This window comes from Sciurus carolinensis, chromosome 2 (genome assembly GCF_902686445.1).
Source record: "Sciurus carolinensis chromosome 2, mSciCar1.2, whole genome shotgun sequence".
NCBI lineage: Eukaryota > Metazoa > Chordata > Mammalia > Rodentia > Sciuridae > Sciurus > Sciurus carolinensis.
Window position 1 is genome coordinate 95,073,202 of NC_062214.1, and position 23,083 is coordinate 95,096,284.

The 23,083-nt window shown below is 39.9% G+C and overlaps 1 protein-coding gene across 1 annotated transcript in view; it reads left to right on the plus strand.

Moving 5' to 3' along the window:
- The window catches only part of Myo1e (myosin IE), a 188,536-nt gene that overhangs the window by 98,383 nt on the left and 67,070 nt on the right, over nt 1-23,083 (plus strand). Inside the window, exons 5-9 of the mRNA XM_047538322.1 lie at nt 9,864-9,951; nt 14,131-14,220; nt 16,064-16,195; nt 19,089-19,223; nt 20,109-20,241. Of these exons, the coding sequence (XP_047394278.1) occupies nt 9,864-9,951; nt 14,131-14,220; nt 16,064-16,195; nt 19,089-19,223; nt 20,109-20,241 (578 nt within the window). The remainder of the gene's footprint in view (nt 1-9,863; nt 9,952-14,130; nt 14,221-16,063; nt 16,196-19,088; nt 19,224-20,108; nt 20,242-23,083) is intronic.

Sequence of the window (23,083 nt, forward strand, 5' to 3'; positions counted from 1 at the left end):
GTGGAGGGTTGAATTGAGAGTGAAAGGATGTTGTATTGGTTAATGTCATCAGGTCCCAGTGCTTAAGCTCTACCTGGCAACGTTGGGTGTTAGTCATCTCCTCAGAGTAGCCTTTTTACTTGGAGAAAAACTATCATTTCAACTTTTATTTTCCTGCCTGACTCCTTGTAGATCAGTCCCCTGCCATCAGCCTACACGGTCCTGCCAACCCCTGCCAGCCGTTCGGTTAAACTCTATTCAGGAGGAAGTTTAGGATTGGCCAGGGATGTTCTAAAGTCTTCCTCCATGGCATGCTGGCAGACAGGTCAGAGAGAGGGTATCTCTAGGTGCTGATTTCATTACACCTTGTGTTCACTAATTTGACTTTCCAGAAATAAGTTAAATTTTTTAAACCAATTTCTGAATTCCTTATTAACTCAGTGGCTATACAGATATCTAAGCTCCACCTCTCGAGATTGTTTGAACTGATTTGTGGGGGCATAGGGCATCTGTGTCTTTTTTCAAGCTCCCAAGTTACTTTAGTTGATTCAGGACTAAGGCTCTTGAAATCCTGAATCCAGGTCTCTGTGTTTAGCACTTTTAGGCCAAGCAAGATGTACTCCCTGAGTGTCTGCCCTCTGCTGGGCTCTCCATATAGGTTATGTTTTGTAATCCTCACCATACCGGTTGTTGGCATTATTGTTTCTCAAAGTTAACCCAGAAAGTCAGACTTAAGAGAATTTCAGGATTCCCAGATCAGCAAATGGCACAGTCTATTTGAGCTTAACCTTGTGACTTCAAACTTTATATACTTTCTGTATATCCTACTGGTAAGTACAGCTTCTCTGTCTCAAATTTCCCATGTTTTAATGGAGATGTTAATAATTGCCATATACCCTAAGACAGAGGTTAGGACACTAATGAGGGTGGTTATTCTGGACTTGAGCTCCTAGGATAAAAGTCTCCCCCACAAAACACAGGTGGTTTTCTAAATCCAGCCCTTTGTATGTTGTTGGCCTTGCTGTTCTCTGCATGTCATGCATTAGAGGCTGGCGATCATGCATGTCATGAATTGGAGGACAATTAAACTGACTTAAACAAATGAACATAACCTTATTGATGCATTGATCATGGTGTCTTACTGAGAAGTGAAGATTCATTACCTACAAGATAGCCATACCTGGACCATTCTGTGTCTTTCCTGCCTTGTTATCCCTGAGTATGTGTCGGGGCCAGAGTTTAATCTCCCCTTTCTTTTTGTGTTTCCCTGTGGTCAGTTTCTAGATTATGTCCACATAGCATTTGTATGGTAGCGCAGGACTGGTTGACTTGAGAACATAAGGCTGATTTATGACAGTTCCCTCTGAAGGACAAGCTGGTGACCTGCAGATAAACTTGTAGGTCTTGGGGATATCTTGAAGGTCTCTGAGCAGGGACATGATACCAAAGGTAAGTCTATTGGTAGAGAGTAGACAGGATCTTGAGGGAATACAGAAATCTAGTGCTATGATATGGACTGATCTGAGTTGGAAAGGGAAGGTGTGTGATATTCAGTAAGCCTGTGAAGGAATACATGGATGAGCAAGTAAATGTGCACTCTGGGCAGTGCCAACACACAAACAGCAGCTACGTAAATACATTAGCATCATTGAAAACATGAGCACCTTAAGACTTGGTAGATGTCTGTGCACCTAGTGAACAAGCAGCCCATATCTGCTTAGCTCACTAATCTTCTCCAAAATCCAGAATTTGGGTTTATGTAAGAGAACCACATATATGATATTTGGGGATATTGAAGACAACTATGCAAATCTATTTAATGAAATAGTTATGGCATGGTAAAAAGGAAAGAAGAAGCAGTAAGTGTTTCTCATATTTTTTATCATCTCTTCATCACCAGACAGGATCTTGGCAGTATGTCTAGAGGCCCTTCTGAAGTTCTTGCCAGCTGACCTCTCGGGAAGCACACTGGGCCTTGGAGAACATTTACGTGGCAGTTTTATTGCAGCCATCAAAAGTGAATTCCTATCACTTTGGTCCTGAACCAGCTCTTACCACCTTAGAATGTTTACAAACTGTGATGTCAATTTGAAAGCATCACATTTGGCAGTTATTAATTTGTTTGAAATATCCTGAAGGCTTTTTTTTTTTTTCCTGAAGAGTAGGGCATTTTGTTCTAAATGTGTTCAACAATAGTTCACAAAGTCTTTGTATATTGTTATCTTGCATAGGTGCTGAGTGCTTTTTAAAAAATAAAGACATGAGAGGTATTTTGAAGGTAGATCAATAGGAATTGCTGACTGGTTGAATATGAGAATTTTTATAGAGAAAAAGGAGATAGTTGTCATTATTGGATCTAAGATTTCTGACCTACCTGCTGCAAAAGATGTTTTGGATCTGGAATCCTAATATTTACAGTAGTAAAGATGAAAGGAAAAACTTCTGGTATCTGGCTTGTATCTCCACCCTGTTCTTCCCTTTCACCGTCAGGTGTCTCATAGATTCTCAAACTGTCTTCCTGCCTTTGATGTACTTCAGGGACCTTTTATTATTAGCATTGGGACTCTGCTCAAGGCACTCTTGAGTTTCTGTTGGTCCACCCAGTTTTGTTGACCTCAGCAGCACTGACCTTTGAGACTCGCTGTCCCTCTTGCCTGGCTTTGGGAGGCCCTGTCAACTCCCACCTCTGACTAACTGGGGACTTCATGAGGAGATTTCATGGCCTCTGAGACTCAGTGAAGAAACTGCAAAAAGAGGGATAGTAATACCTCGTTTGCCAGGTTTTCATAAAGATTATAAATGCTACAATTACAATTAAAGAATACAAAGCAAATACAGTCATTCCTTGTTATCCTCAGGAGATTGGTTCTAGGACCCCTGCAGAGCAGATATCAAAAGATATGGCAAAGCTATGTTCCCAGCCAGGGCAGCCCAATTCCATTGGTTCACTCTTTCCATTTTTCTCCGCTCTTTTGAGCCAACAGGCTTTAGGTTAGCTGGGAAATAATCTGTTGCCACCCACAGTCATGAGGTACAATGGAAAGATCTCTGGGGTGAGTCACAGAGTAGACTCTATTCTATTCTGTTTAAAGTAGAAAATTCTCTAAGCCTCAGTCACTTCATCTGCAAAATGGGTACTGATACCTTAAAAGAATATAAAGAAAGATTAATGAAGAAAATATGCATGAAAAATATTATTGTACTGTTGAGTGTTGTAAAATGTCTGCTAGTAACATTGAAAAGAATTATAGAGGCAGTAAGTGGCTGAGCTAGAACTTAAACTTGGTCTTCAGACTAAACATCGGGTTCTTCCTGTTGCATCAGTCTGGGCTCAGATGAGCATTGCCATGGGGCCATTTTCTTGGCAGACTAGATGAGAATTTTGTCTGCCTGACAGCACTAATTAACTGGGTGTTTGTCTGGGAGTGGGAAAAAATGACAGCTCTTTGTCTTAGTCACACTTTCCTCAATGCGTTAAGGAATAAATCTGCATCATTTGCCCAGCAGTTTCAATCTGCCTGTGTGATTCTGTATTTTATACACCATAGCATGTATTTGAGGATTTATATTTGAGTGTGATTTCAAGGTCTGATGGAGGGTCCTCTCTCATCAGCCTTGTCATCCCCCGGACGGCCAACAGAGGTGCATCACCTCAGATTGACTTCAGTCCCAGGTCCGTAGGGCTGCCAGGAAGGGAGTCTGTGAGTAGTCATTGGAGAGGCCTGCCCAGAACATTCTTTGATGTGGCTTCTCATTCTCACAGCATTATCTTGTCTTGTGATCACAGTGAGGCAGGCTGTTATTTGTTTGTTCCAACTGTGTGTGAGATAATAAATGTTTCTGGCAGAAGGCTTGCTTAAATGGGTGTGTATCAGTGAAGACTCAGAAGTGGTTAAAAGTTTGATCATACTATGAACTGTGCGATTCGTGGAGTTACTTTCAGAAACATTGGTGATTTTAATTGACTAAGCTTTGTGGGGGACTTTAAATATCCATGCTCATCCGAAGCAGCGTAACTCAGGCTCCAGGCCAAGACTGCATCAGATCCTCGCCTAGTTTCTGTTTTTGCTGTTTTCTGTTGTGGTGGCAGAATACCTGAGACTGGGTACCTGAGTCGATTTTGGCTCCTGGTTCTGGGGGCTTGGGAACCTAACAGCATGATGATAGATTTGGCTTTGGCTTCTGATGAGGCCCTTGTGCTGCTTCACTTGATGCAAATAAGGGAAAACATAGATGGGCAATTAAGAAGAGAGGGAACCCGGGGTGACCTTGCTTTACAACAGCTGGTTGTCAGATAACTAACCCATTCCCACTGCAGTAGAACTCCAGAGAGAAAAACATTAGTCCCTTGATGAGGGCTCCACCCCACCCCACTAGGGCCCACCTCCTAATACGCATCACATCTTTGAGGAATTAGGGTTCCACAGTGGACCTTGGGGTACACTCAAATCATAGCACTCTGTTACTAAGTGTCCTTGAGTAAGTTGCTTATGAATGGAAATAATAATGGTACCCACTTCAGGGGGGTGTTTGGATGAGATGATTGATACAAATAAACAATGACAACAGCACTTGGTGCACATTAAACACTCAATGGATACATGCTACAAATTATTGCATTTGTAATATTTTAGTGTTCCTTTTAAATATCTCCTAGAATTGATGTTATCTCTCATCTTCCAGATTATTTTTCAATCACAACTGTTTTCCTTTTATAACTCTAAAATTAAAAAAAAAAACAAAACTGTTCTTCTTTATCTAAGCTTGGAGTTATACTGTTTGAAAAAAGAGTCAAGGTCAATACTATCATGTTCTTAAATAAAAAATAAAAGTAAAAACGGGGCCTAAGGAGAATAGGTCCAGCGTGGCTCTCCTTGTCTCATCCTTCTCCTCCCCTCGTGGATGCGGTGGACTTCCTGCTCCCCTGGCTCCTGTCATCCACCTCCACCCTCCTACTTTTTCTCATGCCTTGCTGACCTTTCATTGTACGCTCTTGTGTTTTCTGTTTTCTGCCCTTTGGCGTTCTAGAGTGCTCAGGCCTTAAGTTGCATAGGATAACCTCCACCTGGCTCTGTCCAGTGCTTCCTCAGGTCCTGCATTCTGGGCAGGAGTGCGTGCTCTTGATCACCTGTACCTGTGGGTATCTCCCAGCCTTCTTCTGGTTAACCTCATCGTGATTTTCTTTTATGATGTTAGTATTTTGTGGGGACGTCTTCTGAGATTATCACAACATCTGGTTCTTCATCCAAGCTCCACCCACCAGGCTTGCCATCCACATTAGACTCCTGCCCAAACCAGTCTCCTCTGTGATGGTTGCCAAGTGGTGACAGTCTTTTCCCATCCTTCCTTTCATGCTTAATGGTTGGTGTTCTACCATGAGGAAGAGCTTTCCCCAATTTGTTGTTTGATTCATTTTTCATAACAATATGACCTTATGGCCTTCCATTTTATTCAAAAGATCATAATCCAGTATTATCACTTCTTTTGGTCTGACCACACTGGTTCTTATGTGCTTGATATGCCCACACCAGTTGCTGTCCATTTCCTTAGTTTTGGGCATGGTTATATGTTGCAGGCCCAGCTTGTATTTCCCCCACCTTGGCCTTGGCATTGGCCATTGCTCCAAAGAAGCCCTGGTTCCTTTTAATGAAGAGTAACTGGGGCCTCAAGTGATCACTGATGCTGATGTGTCCCTGCTTGTAGGCCTTTTCTGTTTTTGTTTTTTTTTTTTCCTGACATGTTTCCCAATGGATGACTCCCTAAAACCATACCCACATCTCCATTGTGTTGTTAACAGCATGGGGACACTCAGACTCTGCATCATGGAGAGCTCCTCTTGGGCAATAGCCACATCTCATTGTGATCAAGTTTAGCACATGGAGGGACCTAGAACATGCATAGAAGATGAACAAGTACATGCAGAATTTTTGCTTTAAGTTTTTGTCCTTTCTAAAGCACCAATAAATATAAAGTTAGAAAAGCAACATTTCATTTACACTAACTCAATTACAAGGAGAGAATAGCTACCTGGATGTAGAACCAGTAGAAGTATTCTGAGACCAGGAATGAAGTGATGGGGGTAGACTGGTGAGTTTTCCAGTGGTGGGAAGGGTGGACCCTCCTTATTCTGTGGGCTGTTTCAACAATGATGAGACAAATATTTTTACATTTGCTAGAATAAGTCAAAAAGAATTGGAAACACTATGGGTGTCTAAGTGCAGAATAACCTTCTGACTCAGAAAAACCATTATAGTCCTTGAATCCGATTATTGATGTACCATTATATAGCTTTTTCTCCAAGAACAACTCTTTTTCTTTGAAATTTTAGCAAATGTTTCCATTTCTATAGCTAACACGCTCAAACATTACATTATTTCCTATTTGAATTAATATTTCCTATTTGACTTCGGTTTTAAAGTGCTGGACTGGTTCCCAACGAGCTGTATTTCAAACTAGGATGTTAGTTAAAAATTCCTGTTTCTAGAAATTGTCCTTGGAGATTAAGGTTCGGCATGTTAAAGAAGGGTCCTGACCATGCGTATTTTTTAAATGCTCTGGGATTCTGAAAGGCTGACCAGGTTTAACCTTCTGACTCAAATAATCATATTCCCTGAATCCAGCTATTAATCTACCATTGTACATTTTCCTAATTTCTGAATTTGGTTTGGTTTTGCCTTCTTTAGAAGTCCAGTGAAGCCAATGAAATCAGGAAAGACTGCCTGTAATCACAGCAAAACAAATTGTTCTAATTGCTGTGAGATGCAAAGCAAATAATTCGGGGTATGCTGTATAATCTGCCTGATAGTTTCACCTGCTTTTCACTTGGGTTTGAGTCCAGGGGAAGAAACAGCATTTGCCCATCCTTTATGGACCAGCATGATTATGGTTGCATATCCTATAAACTTCTTGTAATTATGTAACATTCCCTCATTGTACAATAGTTTGAGCAAGTTACCAGCTGTGATCAATAAAACTTAAGTGTCTGTAAATTGAAACTGAGAAATGAAAATTCAACAGATCAATGTTGAGCCAGAACTAATTATTTTAAATCTACTGATAAAGATCACAGTTACTGAGAATGTAGATGTCCTATTTTTGGACCTGGCATACTTATGTTAATAAATGAGAAGAGTTACTTACTTTCCATTATTCTTTTTCTTTGCTTCTAACAAAAGAGATACATATTTCATGTGTGATCACAATATTAAAGGCAGTGTCAGGGGCGAATAACTATCTTTTATTTTATAATTCTACTAGGATTTTCTGGGGTTTTTTTCTTTCTCTCAAAACTTGTTCTACGAGGCTGAGGCAGAAGGATCACAAGTTCAAAGCCAGCCTCAGCAACCAAGCAAGGCCCTCAGCAACTTAGCAAGACCCTGACTCAAAATTGAAAAACAAACAAAACCAACAACATAAAAAAAAACCAAAAAAAACAAAAAAACAAAAAAACAGAGCTTGTGACTCAGTGGTTTAGCACCCTGGGTTCAATCTTCAGTACCAAAACAAACCAAAAAACAAATGAAAAAGTAAACTTCTAGAAAATGTTTCCTCATAGTGATATGAGGGATGCTTAATAATAATCTAATGGCATTGGTGCATATTGATTATCATTGTGATGTGATTTTTTTTTTTTTGAAAACTTGTTTTTAAAAATCTGAAATACATGGGTAATTTCTTGTTTAAAAAAAGAAAAAACTGTAAGAAGTAGGAGAGATCACATCAAGAAAAAAAAGAATCATCTACCAGCCTCCTTAACAAGTCAGAAATATCATTTTTTCTTTTTTCCATTTCAGTTTTTTCCCACATTATTTTTACATAGCTATAAACATGTTATAGATACATAATCTTCTGCTCAGATTGCCACTTAACTTAGCTAAACTGTCTTTTTTGTTGCTACAAAGTCTTTGTAATTATTTTAAAATATCTTTGTAATGTTAACATTGGTGGTTGTACCTTTGTAGTCCTGGATTTTCAAATAGTGAATGTTTATATTGTTACAACTTAGAAAATGGAGTTTAATTGTTGACAAAAGTTGAGCTTCAAATGAGACAGAGTGCATCTATTGACTCTGAATCTAGTATGTAAATCATTTGATCATTTGGACCATTTAGAGATAACATGACACCTCAGTGGAAACTCTGGGTTTCCGCTTGCCTTTGTGTCTTATGAAATTTCAGGTTTGGCTTCCTCGTTCACATGACCAGGAAGTCTGGGAGCTCAGACCTGAAATGGATTGTGTAGGTGGATTCAGTCCATCAGAGGTCGTAAATCTTAAACAGAAGATGGTTCCCTCCTTCCTCACCTGAGCTCTCTTCTTAAACATACCATGTATTAGTTCAGGTTCATCTGACTTTTGGCAAATGACTATTTTAATTTTGTTTCGTTTGCTTTAAAATATCAAATTATTTCAATATTGATTTCCGTTTCCACTGGGGGGGTGGGGAATTACCTTTCTTGATTGTACTCTAGCCAGTGTTTCCTCTTCTCTCAGGTAACTCAGCAATTGATGACAGTTAATTAGGCTGGGTGTTCATAAAAGAACATTTGCTATATACCCCCAAATTCTTGTCACCAAGCACAAATAGCTATATTGTCTTATGAACTTGTAGCAGCCTGTTTTTTTTTTTTTTATTTTTTTATTTTTTTGTTGTTGTTATTTTTTCTTATGAAGTCCTTTTATATGGTATGGGTTCCTTTAATTAATTCTATCCTAGCAAAAAAAAGTCTGCCAGTAGAAAAATGAGAAATCTGACTTAAGCATGTTTTGAATTATCAATTCAGGGGATTTTGAAGGAAAAACGGGGATTTTGAAGAGCAGACTATTAACAAAGGCAGTTAGGCTACGAAACGGAAGGTAGTCTGTTACTCAGGATGTGATTAATATTGCCTCATCATTTAATTTTAGAATTTCTAAAATAAGGAAGCTTGCATCAGTTCAAGGCACAGTATGAAACTTCAGTGGGCCTGCTTTGTCTTTATCCTTTTTAATTACAGAACTCATATATGGTTACAAAAAGTTTGGAGAATAATGAACTGAAAAAGTCTCCTGGGGTCTCCTTAACGGAACCCAAATTTCTGCTAATATTTTGTAATGTTTCTGATCTTGTTTCATAAATATTTTATTTTATTTTTATTCATTTATTTTGTGGTGTTAGGGATTGGATCCAGGGCCTCACCCATACTAGGCAAGAATTCTACACTCCCAGTCCTTTAATTTTTTAAAATTTATTTATTTATTTATTTATTTATTTGTTTGTTTATTTGTTTATACATACTGTGACTTGAACCCAGGAGCACTTTATCACTGAGTTACATCCGAGTTCTTTTTATCTTTTATTTTGAGACAGGGTCTCACTGAGTTGCTTAGGCCTTTGCTAAGATGATGAGATTGCTCTTAAACTTGCGATCTCCTGCCTCAGCCTCCTGAGTTGCTGGGATTAGAGGCATGAACCACTGTGCTACCTAACATGTGACCATTTTTGTATGTAGTGTGAATCGGATATTTCACTTAACATTACTTTATATGCTTTTCCCCTATGTTTACAATCTGTATGTCCATTATAATTTCTGCACAATTTTATCCATCTCATTTTCCATAATTTTCCTGATCATGCCCCCATATTATTGGGCAGTTAGAATGCTTAATTGTCTATCTTGTGCATAATGGTAATTAGCAAGACTCCAATTAGCATCATGTTCATGTTGCTCACAGGTCATGAGAGTGACCTCATCCTGCCATGGTTTGCCTTTCTAGACCCATAATGTGCATATTTCTTCTGAATTTCTTGTTGCCTGTTTTCTTTTTCTTTTCATTTGTTGGGGTGGGTGAAGGAGCTGGTCATGATCCGCTTCATGAATGGACATTCTTGTCTTTCTTTCCTTAGTGGTGAAAGTGGCGCTGGAAAGACAGTGGCTGCCAAATACATCATGAGTTATATCTCCAGAGTGTCTGGAGGAGGCCCCAAAGTCCAGGTGAGTTGGTGATGGCCCATTTTGAGACCTTGTGTTATTTGGAAATGTGAGAGGTTCCTTGTGCTATTTTAAAAAGAATTTTTCTTCCATGGAAAAACTCTATAACCAAGAAACAGGAAATCTACAAAGAAGTATCATTTTGAGATAGATATGCCTAATATATAATGAGCTCCTACAAATCAATAAAAACAGTCCAAAAGGAAAATAAAACACATCTCATAGAAAATGAAGTATAAATTACTAACCAAACATAAAAATATGCTCATATTGTCATGATAATAAGAAACAAATTAAAACTACCAAAAAAAAAAAAAAAAAACCTATACTACTAGATTGACAAAATTCCTATAGTGTTTTAAACACTCTTGGCAGAATATATGGACGTAGTTATTTTCATGTGTTGCTCTGGTAGGAGCATGAACTAGTACAGTACAGTTTTATTTCATGAGGGCATTTCAGCAAAATCTATCAAATTTATACACATGCTCCATTTGACTCAGCAGTTCTGCTAAGATAATTTCTTTCTTTTTTTGAGACAGGGCCTAGCTAAGTTGCCTAGGCTGGCCTCAAACTCACAATCCTTCCACTTCAGCCTCCAAAGTAACAGGGATTACAGGTTTTGTCACTGAGCATGGCTTGGTTTGTTCTTTAGATATGTTGAAAGGTATACAAAATGATACATATATAAAGTGATTTCTGGCATTTTCTGGTAATGCAAAAGACTGAAATAAATGTTCCTCTATAGGTAACTAGTGAAATAATTGTTGTTCATCATATAATAGATTTATTTTTTTAATTTTTTAGTTGTATATGGACACAATGTCTTTATTTATTTTTATGTGGTGCTGAGGATGGAACCCAGTGCCTCACACATGCTAGGCAAGCACTTTACCACTGAGCTACAGCCCCAACCCCATCTAATAGATTCTTATACAGCCATAAAAATGAGACTGCATATCCTGGTGTGAAATGATCTCCAAGATATATTCATTAATTGCAAAAAGCCAGGTTTTAAACCTTCTGTACAGTATGAGGAAAAAAGGAGTATATATATCTGTGTTTGTTTGGAAATGTTTCTCTGGACGGATACACAAGAAATGTGTGGTCTTTAGGGAGGGACTGGGAGACGAGGGGAGGCTGTACTGTTCCCATACACCTTTCACATACTTATGTTGGACTCTAAATAAATTGCCAATTCAAGGAATCTATAAAATTTAGAAGAAAGGGAAAAGAAAAAGGAATAGGAATGATTAGCAAATATGAAGAAAGCATTAGAAAAAGACCCAGAGAATGACAATTCACAACAGATGAGAAGATAAGGAGGCTTCCCTGGCAGAGAAGCAGAGTCAGGAGGATAGCGTGCTGAATGGGGTAGATCAGTTTCATCTGTTTTCAGTCACTCGTTGTGGTAGCAGAAGCAGCAACAGCAGAAGTTAGTAAAGCTGGCTTCCCAAGGAGCGGGGGATGATGGTGATCATGGGCTAAGGTCTAGAGAAGGCTGCCCAAAATCATAGTGCTCATCACTGCACACAGTGCTGGTGAGCTTTTCAAAATTGTAGTTCTTGGTCCAAGGTAGAATTAATTCTAAAGATTAATTTTTTAAATCAGAATCATTTAATAAGCAATGTTATTGCCATAGTGAACTGTAGACTTTAAAAAAGACACATTATAATTTTTTATTAATTCATTTACTAATTATTAATTTGCTACTTAAATGGAACTACAGCATGACCTAGTAAGTCGGAAAGCTTAAGGATTTTAAGGTCCATATTTTCTTAGGTAAACTGAAAGGGTTAGCAGGGCCTCTTTCTCTGAAGAAAAGGAAGCTCAAGAGCAGCTCTGCCCAGTAAGGGGGGGTGTGTGCAAGTCATGCCTATAATTCTAAATTTACTAGTAGCCATTGTTTACAAAAAATAAAAGGAAACAGATAAATATGGTTTTTAAATGTTTTATTTAACCCAGTTGTCTTCAGCTTTTCATCACTGTGACAAAATACTGGAGAAAAACAACTTCAGGAGGAAAGACTTATTTTGATTCACAGTTTCAGAGGTTCAGTCAAGTGGCTCCATTACTCTGGGCCTGAAGTGAGGCAGGGCATCATGGTAGAAGGGCATAGCAGAAGAAATCTGCTCACCTCATGGCAGCCAGAAAGCAGAGAGAGAGAGAGGGAAAGAGAGAAGGGGCTAGGGACGAGATAATCATTCCCAAGGATATGCCCCCAAGGAGGACCCACTACCTTCAACTAGGTCGCACCTCCTGCAGTTTCTACCCTTCCCAATAGTCCATTCAGATTATTAATTCATCAGTGAATTAAAGATCAGGGCCTTATGATCTAAACCTTTCCCAAAAAGCCCACCTCTTACACCACTGTGTTTGGAACCTAGCCTTCAACACATTAGTCTGGGGTGGTTCAGCCCACTTGCTTTTCTCCATTCACGTGACTATGCTCTTAGAGGGCCGACATGGACACAGGAATCCAGAATGCTGTTTTGTAAGTGGGCTGCTCTTTACCTTAATTTATTCTTTCTGTTTTCTTTGATAAATTTACCTCTGTTGGACTATCATCACTGATAGTTCATAAGTACATGTGGATGGATGGATACATGGAAAACTACTCAGTTTAAAAGTCTGATTAGACCTGGAGGCCTAAGACTCTTGCCTTAATCCCCAACACCACAGAAACAAAGCAAACAAACAGAAACACCCAATCATAACAGCAGCAGCAGCAACAAAAACAACAGCTTCTAATCAAAGAAGGGAAGAAATAGAAGAGTCTTCCACTCATTCCCTTCCTAAGAGGAGCTCAGAGTTGTTAAGTGGTATGGTCACATCTAGCCAGCAAACAGAAGATAGAAGAGATTAATGAAGATCCGTAAATTCAAAATTTATTTTACAAAGAAAAGCAAAGTTTATAATAATCCATGAGTTTTTAAGGAGATGACAGATTGGAAATATGTTTCTGAGTTTGAAACTGACCCCTTGAAGAGACCACCTAGAATTTGCCCTTGGTGCCATTGCTATCAATGATTCAAAGCTGGATGGAAAGCCAGTTCTCATTTCTTATGACACATAATCTTCTGAATTGTCTGAAGGGTGCCAAGGGAGCCCTTTGGCTGTTATGTGGTCAATTAGTCGTGAGTGCCTTATTTAGTCCTGTTTGCTATAGCCCGTGACCTAGTGGCCAGATTGCAGACGGTTAATGTTGATTTTTCTCTTCCTGTTTTCCTATGAGGACAGTGATACAGAGCTCTTGGCTTAGAATTAGTCAGTAGCTAAAGAGCATAAGCCAGAAGACTTGTTATTTCTGGAACATGTTTAACCATAGCATGTGAATAATTAGAAGTACAAGGAGTGACTCATTGTTGAAAGACCTCTCCAGCATCAAATCCTATCTATTGAACTGTCGCATGTCCATGGTGTGTTTTGCACACTTTTAAGCCTGACACAGAACTTGGGTGTTGGAAAACCAAATTCTTCCCCTCTAGGAGGCCAGGAATTGTTCCACATAATCCAGTATTGGCCCTTACTGTTCCATGTGTGGATCCATGCTGGCAAAACCAGCACCACCAGGGAACTGCTTAGAAATGCAGATTCTTGGACCATGCCCCAGACCTGCTAAATCCACATCTGCATTTTAACAGAATCCACAGGTGACTCATGCACTTTAAGTTTTGAGGAGCATCAGATTATATTTCCATAACTTTGGGGAAGAGAAACTGATTAATTTTCCCTAAGGTAACTCCTGCTTGTAGTTGAGCAGGGGAGGAGCTGGGAAGGGCCATGATCATAAAAACTGATCAGAACCACAGGGAGATGCCCCTTGTTGCTTCACTTTCCTTCTTGCTGTTACTCCTGGCACACTCTAAAGTGCCGGGTAAAGATGTAGCTACACAGGGTAGAGGCCCAGATCAGGAACATTTGTGGATTCTGCTATATTAGTGGCAGTCTAGCTCTGGGGGATCCTGCATCAAGTTAAGGGCGTTGGGAGACCCAGTCACATGTACAGGGTTAGGTCTGTTGACATGAAAGAATAAATTCTCTAGAAATTCCCAGGGACACATGGACTTGGGGCTTCTCTCCTTACAGCATTCAGAAGCTAGGACCTTAGGGAAAGTTCATCTGCACATTGTGTGGCAGGTGTCTGCATCTCCTTAACCTGCACTCTCTTTGCTGTGATAGCATGTGAAGGACATCATCCTGCAGTCCAATCCACTGCTGGAGGCCTTTGGGAATGCCAAGACTGTCCGCAACAACAACTCCAGCAGATTTGTAAGTCTCATCCCTGTTTCAGAGAAATTTGCCTGATTGATGATGTTGATATTCTTGATTTAAGTCCTGGGTCCCAAAGGAAATAAGAGCATTTCACATATCATCAGGAGGCCACCTTGTCAATCTTTGCCTTTTTTTTTTTTCTGGTGTGGTGCTGGGGATTGAACCCAGGGCTTTGCAAGGCAAACACTCTACCAACTGAGCTGTGTCCCCAGCCCAATAGTTCCTTTAATTTTCTAAAGTAGTATGTTATCAAGTTCCAATTTACCCTTTGACTCAAGTTATTTTTGAGCCTCAGGGATGCAAACAGGATAATTTCAGAAGGATTTGCCTTACTAAAGAAAATAAAAATTGATGAAAGTGGAGGATTTGTTTACTTGTTCCCTAGATAAAGGGCCTTCTTTTTCCAGACAAGAAATGAATGGAATTGATAGGTACCCCAGAGATCATTCATTGCCCACCAGCAATGATTTAGCTCCTCAGAGCTTGGTCTGTGAAAGGAACAGATACTTGGACTGAGGAGGTACAGAGAGAGAGAACCTTCCTCCCCTGTCAGAGTAAGCTGACTGCACACCCAGCCTCTCTGGCTTTGAGCATTCACTTTATAGGTTCAGAAGTGACTGGACTTAGCCTCACAGTGCACCTCCTGACTGGCTTATGTACCCAATGCTACAAAAATGTCAACCCATGCATTGTTCTGAATGTGTTTCCACATTTTTCTGTCTGGGTGTCTCCTGAGGTGGTAGATTGGAGGACTGGCAAGGATGACTAGGAATAAAATCCTCTTGACAGAAAGCCACATTTATAAAGAAACAAATGCTTACCCATTAGCACTGATTTATATAGATTTTGCATCTTATTTCAACCATAGATTATGTCTGGCACTAAAGCACGTGAGGAGCCATCTGTAAGGCTGATACTGGGCCATTTTAAAATAAATAGTGGGGAATTCAGAGAAAAACAATTTCTTTTTTACTCTTTATTTTGGAAGGAAGTTTCTGTTTCCAAGAGAAGCTTCACCATGTTCTCATGCAGTAACTGTCAAGTTCCCTGATGGGTGAATGTCAGTCAGGCTCACCTTCGCTTTGCTTGTTGCCCGGGACTATTCAGATTATTTGCTCCTTTGTTTATCTCTTATGTCTTTCAACTTAGTACCTGGGTTGTTTTATTCTGGAATTTCTAGGTGATGGAATAAGAAATAAAATGTGAACACATTTTCCACTTGACCTTTCTTTTCCTAATTATCATTCTAAACCTGCCTTATAAAAACAGACTCAATTACATTCAACCCTCCACTCCTTTGCCTTCCTTAGAGAGCAGGACAAAATAAAATAAAAACCCAGCCTTTCTTATTTATCTGATTACAAAATTTCATACAACCCTGCTGGAAGGATGGGAAAAGCGTAGATGGGCAGTTAGTGCAGTAGACATCCTTTCCACCTCACCTCCTGCCAGAGGGGAAGTTCACTTCCTCCGGAAGAAGTTGGCAGAGTTCACTTTGTTAGATAAATAGTACCAAGGGATTTTCTGGTCCATTCTTTGTACCTTTTGGTTGAACAGGCAAGTACCTACTAGAGGAAAATGGGCAAGGAATATAACATGTCCTTATTTAGTCTGGTTGGAAGGATTGATTCTCTCTGAATGTAGAATTGTATGATTGGACAGAAGCTCAGGTTATTGTTTGATATGAAAACGTGAGGAAGTCTAGGCCAGAATTAGGAATAATTCAGAACATGTCTCTCATTTATGAATTTCCTTGAATTATACACTGTATTCAAAACCTGTTTGCAGCATTATGTTTTTGTTTACCAACCATTAAAGGAAATCCCTAACTTTCTTGCAGGGAAAATACTTTGAAATCCAGTTCAGTCCAGGTGGGGAACCAGATGGTGGAAAGATCTCCAACTTCCTTCTGGAAAAATCTAGAGTGGTGATGAGGAACCCTGGAGAGCGGAGTTTTCACATATTTTACCAGGTTTCCCTTTATATTTTTTCTTTCCCACTTCTTGTTCCTCCATATTTAAAAAAAAAAAAAAATATATATATATATATAAAATTATATATATATATATATAAATTGAGAACCTCTCAGTCCTCAAATGTAGAGTTTAACAGGCTGAAGAGACTTCATTACTATTATGTGCAGGATTATAAAAATGTCCCTACCATCAAGGAAAATAAATTCTAATTGGAGTGACAGGGCAAATTCCCCAAAAGTTAAATAATCAAAAAAATGTTGACATAACTTCAAAACAGAAGTAGGAGTGCTTGATTCTTTGCCAAATGGGAATTCAAGTGGGGAGGTTTGACCAGGATGGTAAAGAAGAGATGTTAAGGTGGGGAAAGCCCTGGCTGGAGAGTGGAGAGGCACCTATCAGGGAAGTTGGGTGATTGAAACAAAGGCCAGGATGTATAAGCCAGTTCATAAGCCACGCCTCAGCCAGCTTGCAGGGCAAACTCTTCAACAGGTGAACTGTTGGAGGGGAGAACTGATCTTTAGTGCCAGCTCAGAAAATTTCCACTCAGACCCTCAGAACGCAGGGACAGTTCCGGGTCAGAGCAGTATACGGGATGCTTTTAAAATCATGTTCCATTCTTCAGCAACCATCTGATTCAAGTATATTAAAAATGTTTTTAAGTATTTAAAAAAATATAATGATGTCCTATCATTGGTTAATGTTTGTGTTTCCTTATTAATATGTTCATATTAGGGTTCCATATTTGTTTTCTTGAAAAAAAGGCCTGGTAACTGTTTTGTTTTGGGTTTGAAGATCACTGGGTTAGAAGGAAGATAATCCTCGAGTAGCTCAGAGCCTCTTCAATTGCACAGATATTTTTAATGATGACAGATCATTCTTTTAGTTGATGTCTGTTGGCTGAAAAAGTACATATATGACCAAGAGCCTCTCTGAGTTCAGTAATGCATGTAATTGTATTAATCAAAGCAATATGTATGAATGAATGAAAACGGTTATATGTATCACACACAGCAATATGTTATTTATTGAGCAATAGACAAAAGTGTTTAATGAATGTCAGGACCCCTTTCAATAAATGCAAGCCCCACCCTTCCAGGAGTCCTCTTCCTACAGATCAGAAGCCATCAGAATAGAGGCTGGGAACAGATGAGCTCAGGGGTTCCAGAGTTTGACAAAAAGTAATGGTTGAAGATGTGAAATAGATGAAACTCCATGGGAGTGAGTGTGGAGAGAAAAATAATGCCCATGCAGGACCTAGGGATGTCTGGGTTCTCCAGAGATGAGAGGTGTGAAGTTAGAGGAATACAAGGGAGCCCAGGATCCTGGTGTGTTCCCAAAACCAAGGGAAGCCTCAGGGGGATGACCACAGGCTCAAATGCTCTGAGCTCTTGAGGAGAATGGTCAGGCAGGGGTCTTGAGGACTAAACTGGCTTAGCCACTGGAAAGTAGGCAGGAGAGGAATTTTGCCATAGTGGTGAGGGAAGATGGTGAAATGCAGGCAGTTAAATCAGAGAGGAAGTAGATTATGCACCCTGAGGAAGTTCAGAGTCAAAGAAAAGCTTTTAACAAGGGTAAAGAACAGCATGTTTTTAGATAGGAGAATTGAAGAAAGGGAAGTTTGAAGATGCTAGTGAGAAAGACTATGTGATATGAAGGAAGAAGTTTGAAAGAACTGAGGAAAAGTTCTTTGTTGCAAGTTGCAGGGGACTGGGCAAATAAAGGAGTATCATCAAACACTTTTCAGTAGACAGGAAGAAACAACAACAACAACAACAAAGGGAACCTGATGTCACAGGTTGTCCTGGAACTTCTCAGTAATGCAACTGAGGCCACTTATTTGCTGGAGGGGAGCCAAGATGTCATGAGGAACTTGACAGAGATGGAGAAACATGGATAGGAGCTCTCTGTTTTTCTAAATATTGCTTACATTGCATGAGGCCCTGGGGTTGATCCCCAGCATGCGTCACGGAGCAAACTTTTCATCTCAATATTGTCGAGTTCATACCATGGTGTCTTGGAGCCCATTTACATAGGCTTCATGCATTTCTTCCCACATCTCTTGTGGCATTTCTTTGATGGATTTAAATTAATCTTGGTGGAGGCATTTACACCACAAATATCAGCAAACACCGCATGTAAATGTTTTTTTTCCTCCCAGGAGTTGATCATTAAACTTTTCCCAGTGCACCACTGGTTAGAGCTCAAAGTTAAGGCAGATATCAGTGCTGGAACAAAAAGCTAAAAGACAGTCCATGGTCTGTGAGGTTTCAGAGTACCATGGAGTGGGAGCTACAAGTTTTTCAGTATGCATCCTGGAGTGAGAAAAATGGAGGAACCAACTCCACTTTAAAAATTCAGAAGCAAGTTGGGCAGAAATTAAGTGTTTTACTTTCCACTTTTCTGAGGGATCACAACTGAAGCAGTACAGTTCTTTCACTAGACAAGAGAAGATCCTCAGTTGTTTCAGGTTTTATTCCAATTAAGAACCACCAGCCTGCAGTGGTGCACACCTGTAATCCCAGCGACCTGGGAAGCCAAGGCAGGAGGATGGCAAGTTTAAGGGCAGCTTCAGCAACTTAGGCCTAAGGAAGATAGCAAGACCCTATCTCAAACAATAAAAAGATCTGGGGATGTGGCTCAGTGTAAAGGTCCTTGGGTTAAATCCCAATACCAGGAAGAATTTGCAGAGATGGTTTGGGACTACAACAAGTAAAGCAAATATTCACAAGGCCCTTCATATTTTAGACAGTGAAACCACCCATATATTGAGACAGCAGGATAGAAAGTCCTTTTCACCTGGGCTCAGTAATGGCGGGGGCAGGAACTGTGAGGTCACTGTGGGTGCCTTGTGGGCCACATCATGGTATGTGTCATGTCCTGTCACTGCAGCTCATTGAGGGGGCCTCTGCAGAGCAGAAGCACAGCCTCGGTATCACTAGCATGGACTATTATTACTACCTGAGCCTTTCCGGGTCATACAAGGTTGATGACATCGATGACAAGCGGGAGTTCCAAGAAACTCTGGTAAGTACTGGCATAGGGCCAAGCAGAATCTGCACTCCAGCCTGGGCATCACCGGTGGCAGAAAGGGCACTATTGTGGCCACTTTGTGCCACTGTAAGCATGCCTTAAGACCTTTCAGAATCTTTAAATGGTCATGTGCCCAATTGCCAAAGGACCACTTAATGATTTGAAATGGGTAGAAAAGTGAATTCATCATTGTCCCTCTATAGGAGCTCCGATAATCAGGCAAAACCTATTGTGGGCAGTCTGCTTAAACGCATCCTTTTTTGCTGATGTCTTTCACAGTTGGTGTGAAGGTCTGCACACAGGTCCTAGAGTAGAGTTCTCTCAGAATATGGATATCCCAAAGGCATACAGTTCAGCTGTCTTTAACAGAATTTAATGGACATCAGAAACTAGACTTTTTGATGATGCTTTGATTTCCTGGAGATTTTCAATTAAAAACCCTTTGCAAGTATAATCTTTTCTCATCCTTCCTCATGAAGAGAATGATCTCTTGAGTGTAGTGGGAGTGGCTGGCAAGGGGGCAGAAGTGCCCTTGGAGGGACGAGTTGGCAACCAGTGCACACCCCAGGAAGAGGATGGCCCTGGGGACCTGTACATCAGCTGCCACTCCTCTGAGTGCCTTTCCTCTGGAACGCTCCTTCCCTTGTTCCTGAAGTACGGAATGCTATGTTTAAAGATAGAACTGCCTTTCCAATAGGACTTCTAAGAAGAATGTGTGCAAGAACACCAGTCAGTGATCACGTTGTTTAAGGACTTTCCATTGTCATCGAAAGCTAAGCCATGTATACTGTAACTCTGCAACTCAGTTTGTGCTTCTTGATTACATGCTTACGAAGTCGGTGACCAGCTTGTCTGGATAATCTCTCTTTCCTCTTTCAGCACGCCATGAACGTGATTGGAATCTTTGCAGAAGAGCAAACGCTGGTGTTGCAGATAGTGGCAGGGGTCCTCCACCTGGGAAACATCAGCTTCAAAGAAGTGGGCAATTATGCTGCGGTAGAGAGTGAGGAGTGTACGTAGCTCTGGCTGTGGTTGTCGAATGAGGGGTAAAGATGGTTAGCTCTGATCAGAATATCATACCACACTGCTTGGCTCAAGTGGGTATATTGGGTAGAGATGAGAAGTCTTACGTGTCCTGCTGTGGCAAATCAAAATGACCTTAGTAAAGATGAGACATCTACTATGCACTTGCCCTTCTTGTCACCATTAGCTTCTCCATGTCCCACACTGTAGGTAATTAATGAAATCATTCCAATTTGTTGCTCACCTGGGAGAAATTTGGCAGAATTTCACATCTAACTGCAAAGATTAATGAAGATTAATGGTTAAATAACTCCAAAGACTAATCTCTTAATAAGAACCTTTTTGGTAACTAGGCTTTACATTCTTCATTCACCTAAAGTTCCTGAAGAACCAGTGATGGAATTTATATAAATATGGAGAAGCTCAGTTTGTCCCATGGGTTAGATTAGACTGGATTTCTGTGCCCAGAAAGAATATGGACTTTGACTATCTTGTTCACATTCTGATGATCATTCTTAATGATCACATGTGTCATAGTCACATCCTCAAGCCCTGAATGGCCATTTTCACTCTCTGAGAAGAATTCAGGGCCCTTCCTGCAGAAAGGCATTATTGATTTCATGTGCCCACGGTCCACCACAAATACCGTGCACGTAACTTCAGCCTCTTAGGCATCGTCAGCTTTCCAGGCTGTTCTCAGAACCCACACATCCTTTAGCCACCCAGGAAGGCATTTCTTCCTTTCTTAGCATTCTTCAAGGATGATAAATTTAGATGCTTGGTAATAAATAGTATCCCACTCATTGCTGACAATGCAGTGGGGATATTTCCATTCCAAATAAGGTTCTTTTTTATGTTTTTGTTTTCTTTTCTCATAAAAGAGGGAAGTTCTGCTAACTTCTGATGTCTATCTGATAAGGATAAATTATGTCTACCAGGGAAAGGGATGGAAAACAGTAAATATGCAGGGTGGCCATAAAACCTAGGAACATGACCTAGCAATCATGATAATAATAACTACTCCTATACTTCCTAGACTTTATCCTTGACATTTAACAAATGCACTTATGTGTCCAGGAGGATCATTAACACTTAGCCTTGTAACACTGGCAGCTTTGTTTTGGTGGAATTGTCTGTGAAAATAGACTGGTTTTCTCTTGCTTCTTCGATGGTAACATCCTTTACTGCCACTTTATGCTTGAGAATCAAGTCATGACACTGAACCAACAAGCATACCCTTGAATGTCTGAGCCAAGAAGGGTTTCACTGCTCACTGAGTCTGGAGTGAGTAACCTCCTCTGCCAAATGGGTAAGGCCTGAGTTTGGCAACTGCTTGTGAATTTACGGTGGACAAGCAATGGACATCAGGATGAACTTGAGGCCACGTAGGCCTAACAAAGAAATATGCACCCTTCCCAGTAATGTTCTTCTACCACTTCTGGGTTTTGTTCATTTGGTCATGTATGAACATTCTTTAGTGGGTGGACAGAAAGGTTCTCCCATGTACCCCTCTGCAGTCAACTTGTTGCCCTCCCTGGCAGTAACCAGAGTTCCAGAGATAGGTGTTTTACAGTAACGGCTCCATTCTTTTCCCCAGTGTTGTGTGATAATGGGAGCTGATTACACATATTCTGCAGTTGCTTTTTAAATAACATTTCATTATATCTTGGAGATTATTCTTTATCCATTCATAAGAGGCTTTATCCTTTTACAGCTGCAGAGTGGTCCTTTGCTTGGTTACATTTTGACTTGGGGAACTGGTCATCTGTTACCATGCATTAGATAGTTTCTAATCTTCTGAATGAATACTACTGAAATGAATAACCTTGGTTCATGTCATCTTTCTCCTATACCTGTGCAATACATTTATAGAGGGAAGTTCTGCCCATGTTTTTATCATCAAAGAAGGCATCTTTCTCTAGCTTTTGTATTTTAGGGGGGAAAAATGGTTATGCATCCCATCACAACTGCCCTACTAAAGCAGAATAGCCTTTTATTTGATCCTAGACCAACAAAGATATAGAATTTTCTTAGTCAAATCTTTATGTTACTGAGAAACCAATAAAACCTCAGCTTAGGCACTTATATGCCTATCAACATCAATACAGTAAAAGACATACTTGGGGAAACAAGTTTTTCTTGAAAGGTGTTAAGTACTAAATTAACCTAAGAGGTTAAAACAAAATACTACTTTAATAAAATGAGGAGTAAATGTGTAAGTGACAAAGACTTTTATTTACCCATGATTACTGGATTAGAAAACACAGCACCTTAACACCAAAGACAAATAAACCTTGTTTACCTTGCAATTTTTAAAAAAATTGTGAAGAAAGGAATTTTGGTTTGCTATTTTTTTTTATTTTTCTCTTTTTTCTATACTTCAGATTTAAACAGAAAAATGAAATTCAACTTTGCTTTACACTGTAATGCAATAATAGAAGTCTATTTTTGTTAGTTAAATGTGCTGAAACATTACTTTTTAGCAGGTTCTTCTTATTTTACATGACTCTGAATAACTATACTAAAGTTGCAACAACATTTTAATTAATCACTGCTTCATCCCCCTGCTTCTTCCCTAAGCTGCCAAGCATCCTTGCTGACACTCTCAGAACCAGCCACACTCACCCACCCTCATGGAAATTCACAGCCTGAAGGAAGTCAATATAAGTGGTCCTATAATTTCAGCACCAGGGCAGCCACTGAAAAAAATATGAGGCTATAAAAGCTTGTACTTGAAGAACATGGCATGGATTTTTTCCAAACCAAGTATATATTTCCTCTCTAGTCTGGATAGCCATTTCCCTAGGCTTGTGGCTCTGATTCTTTGCCAA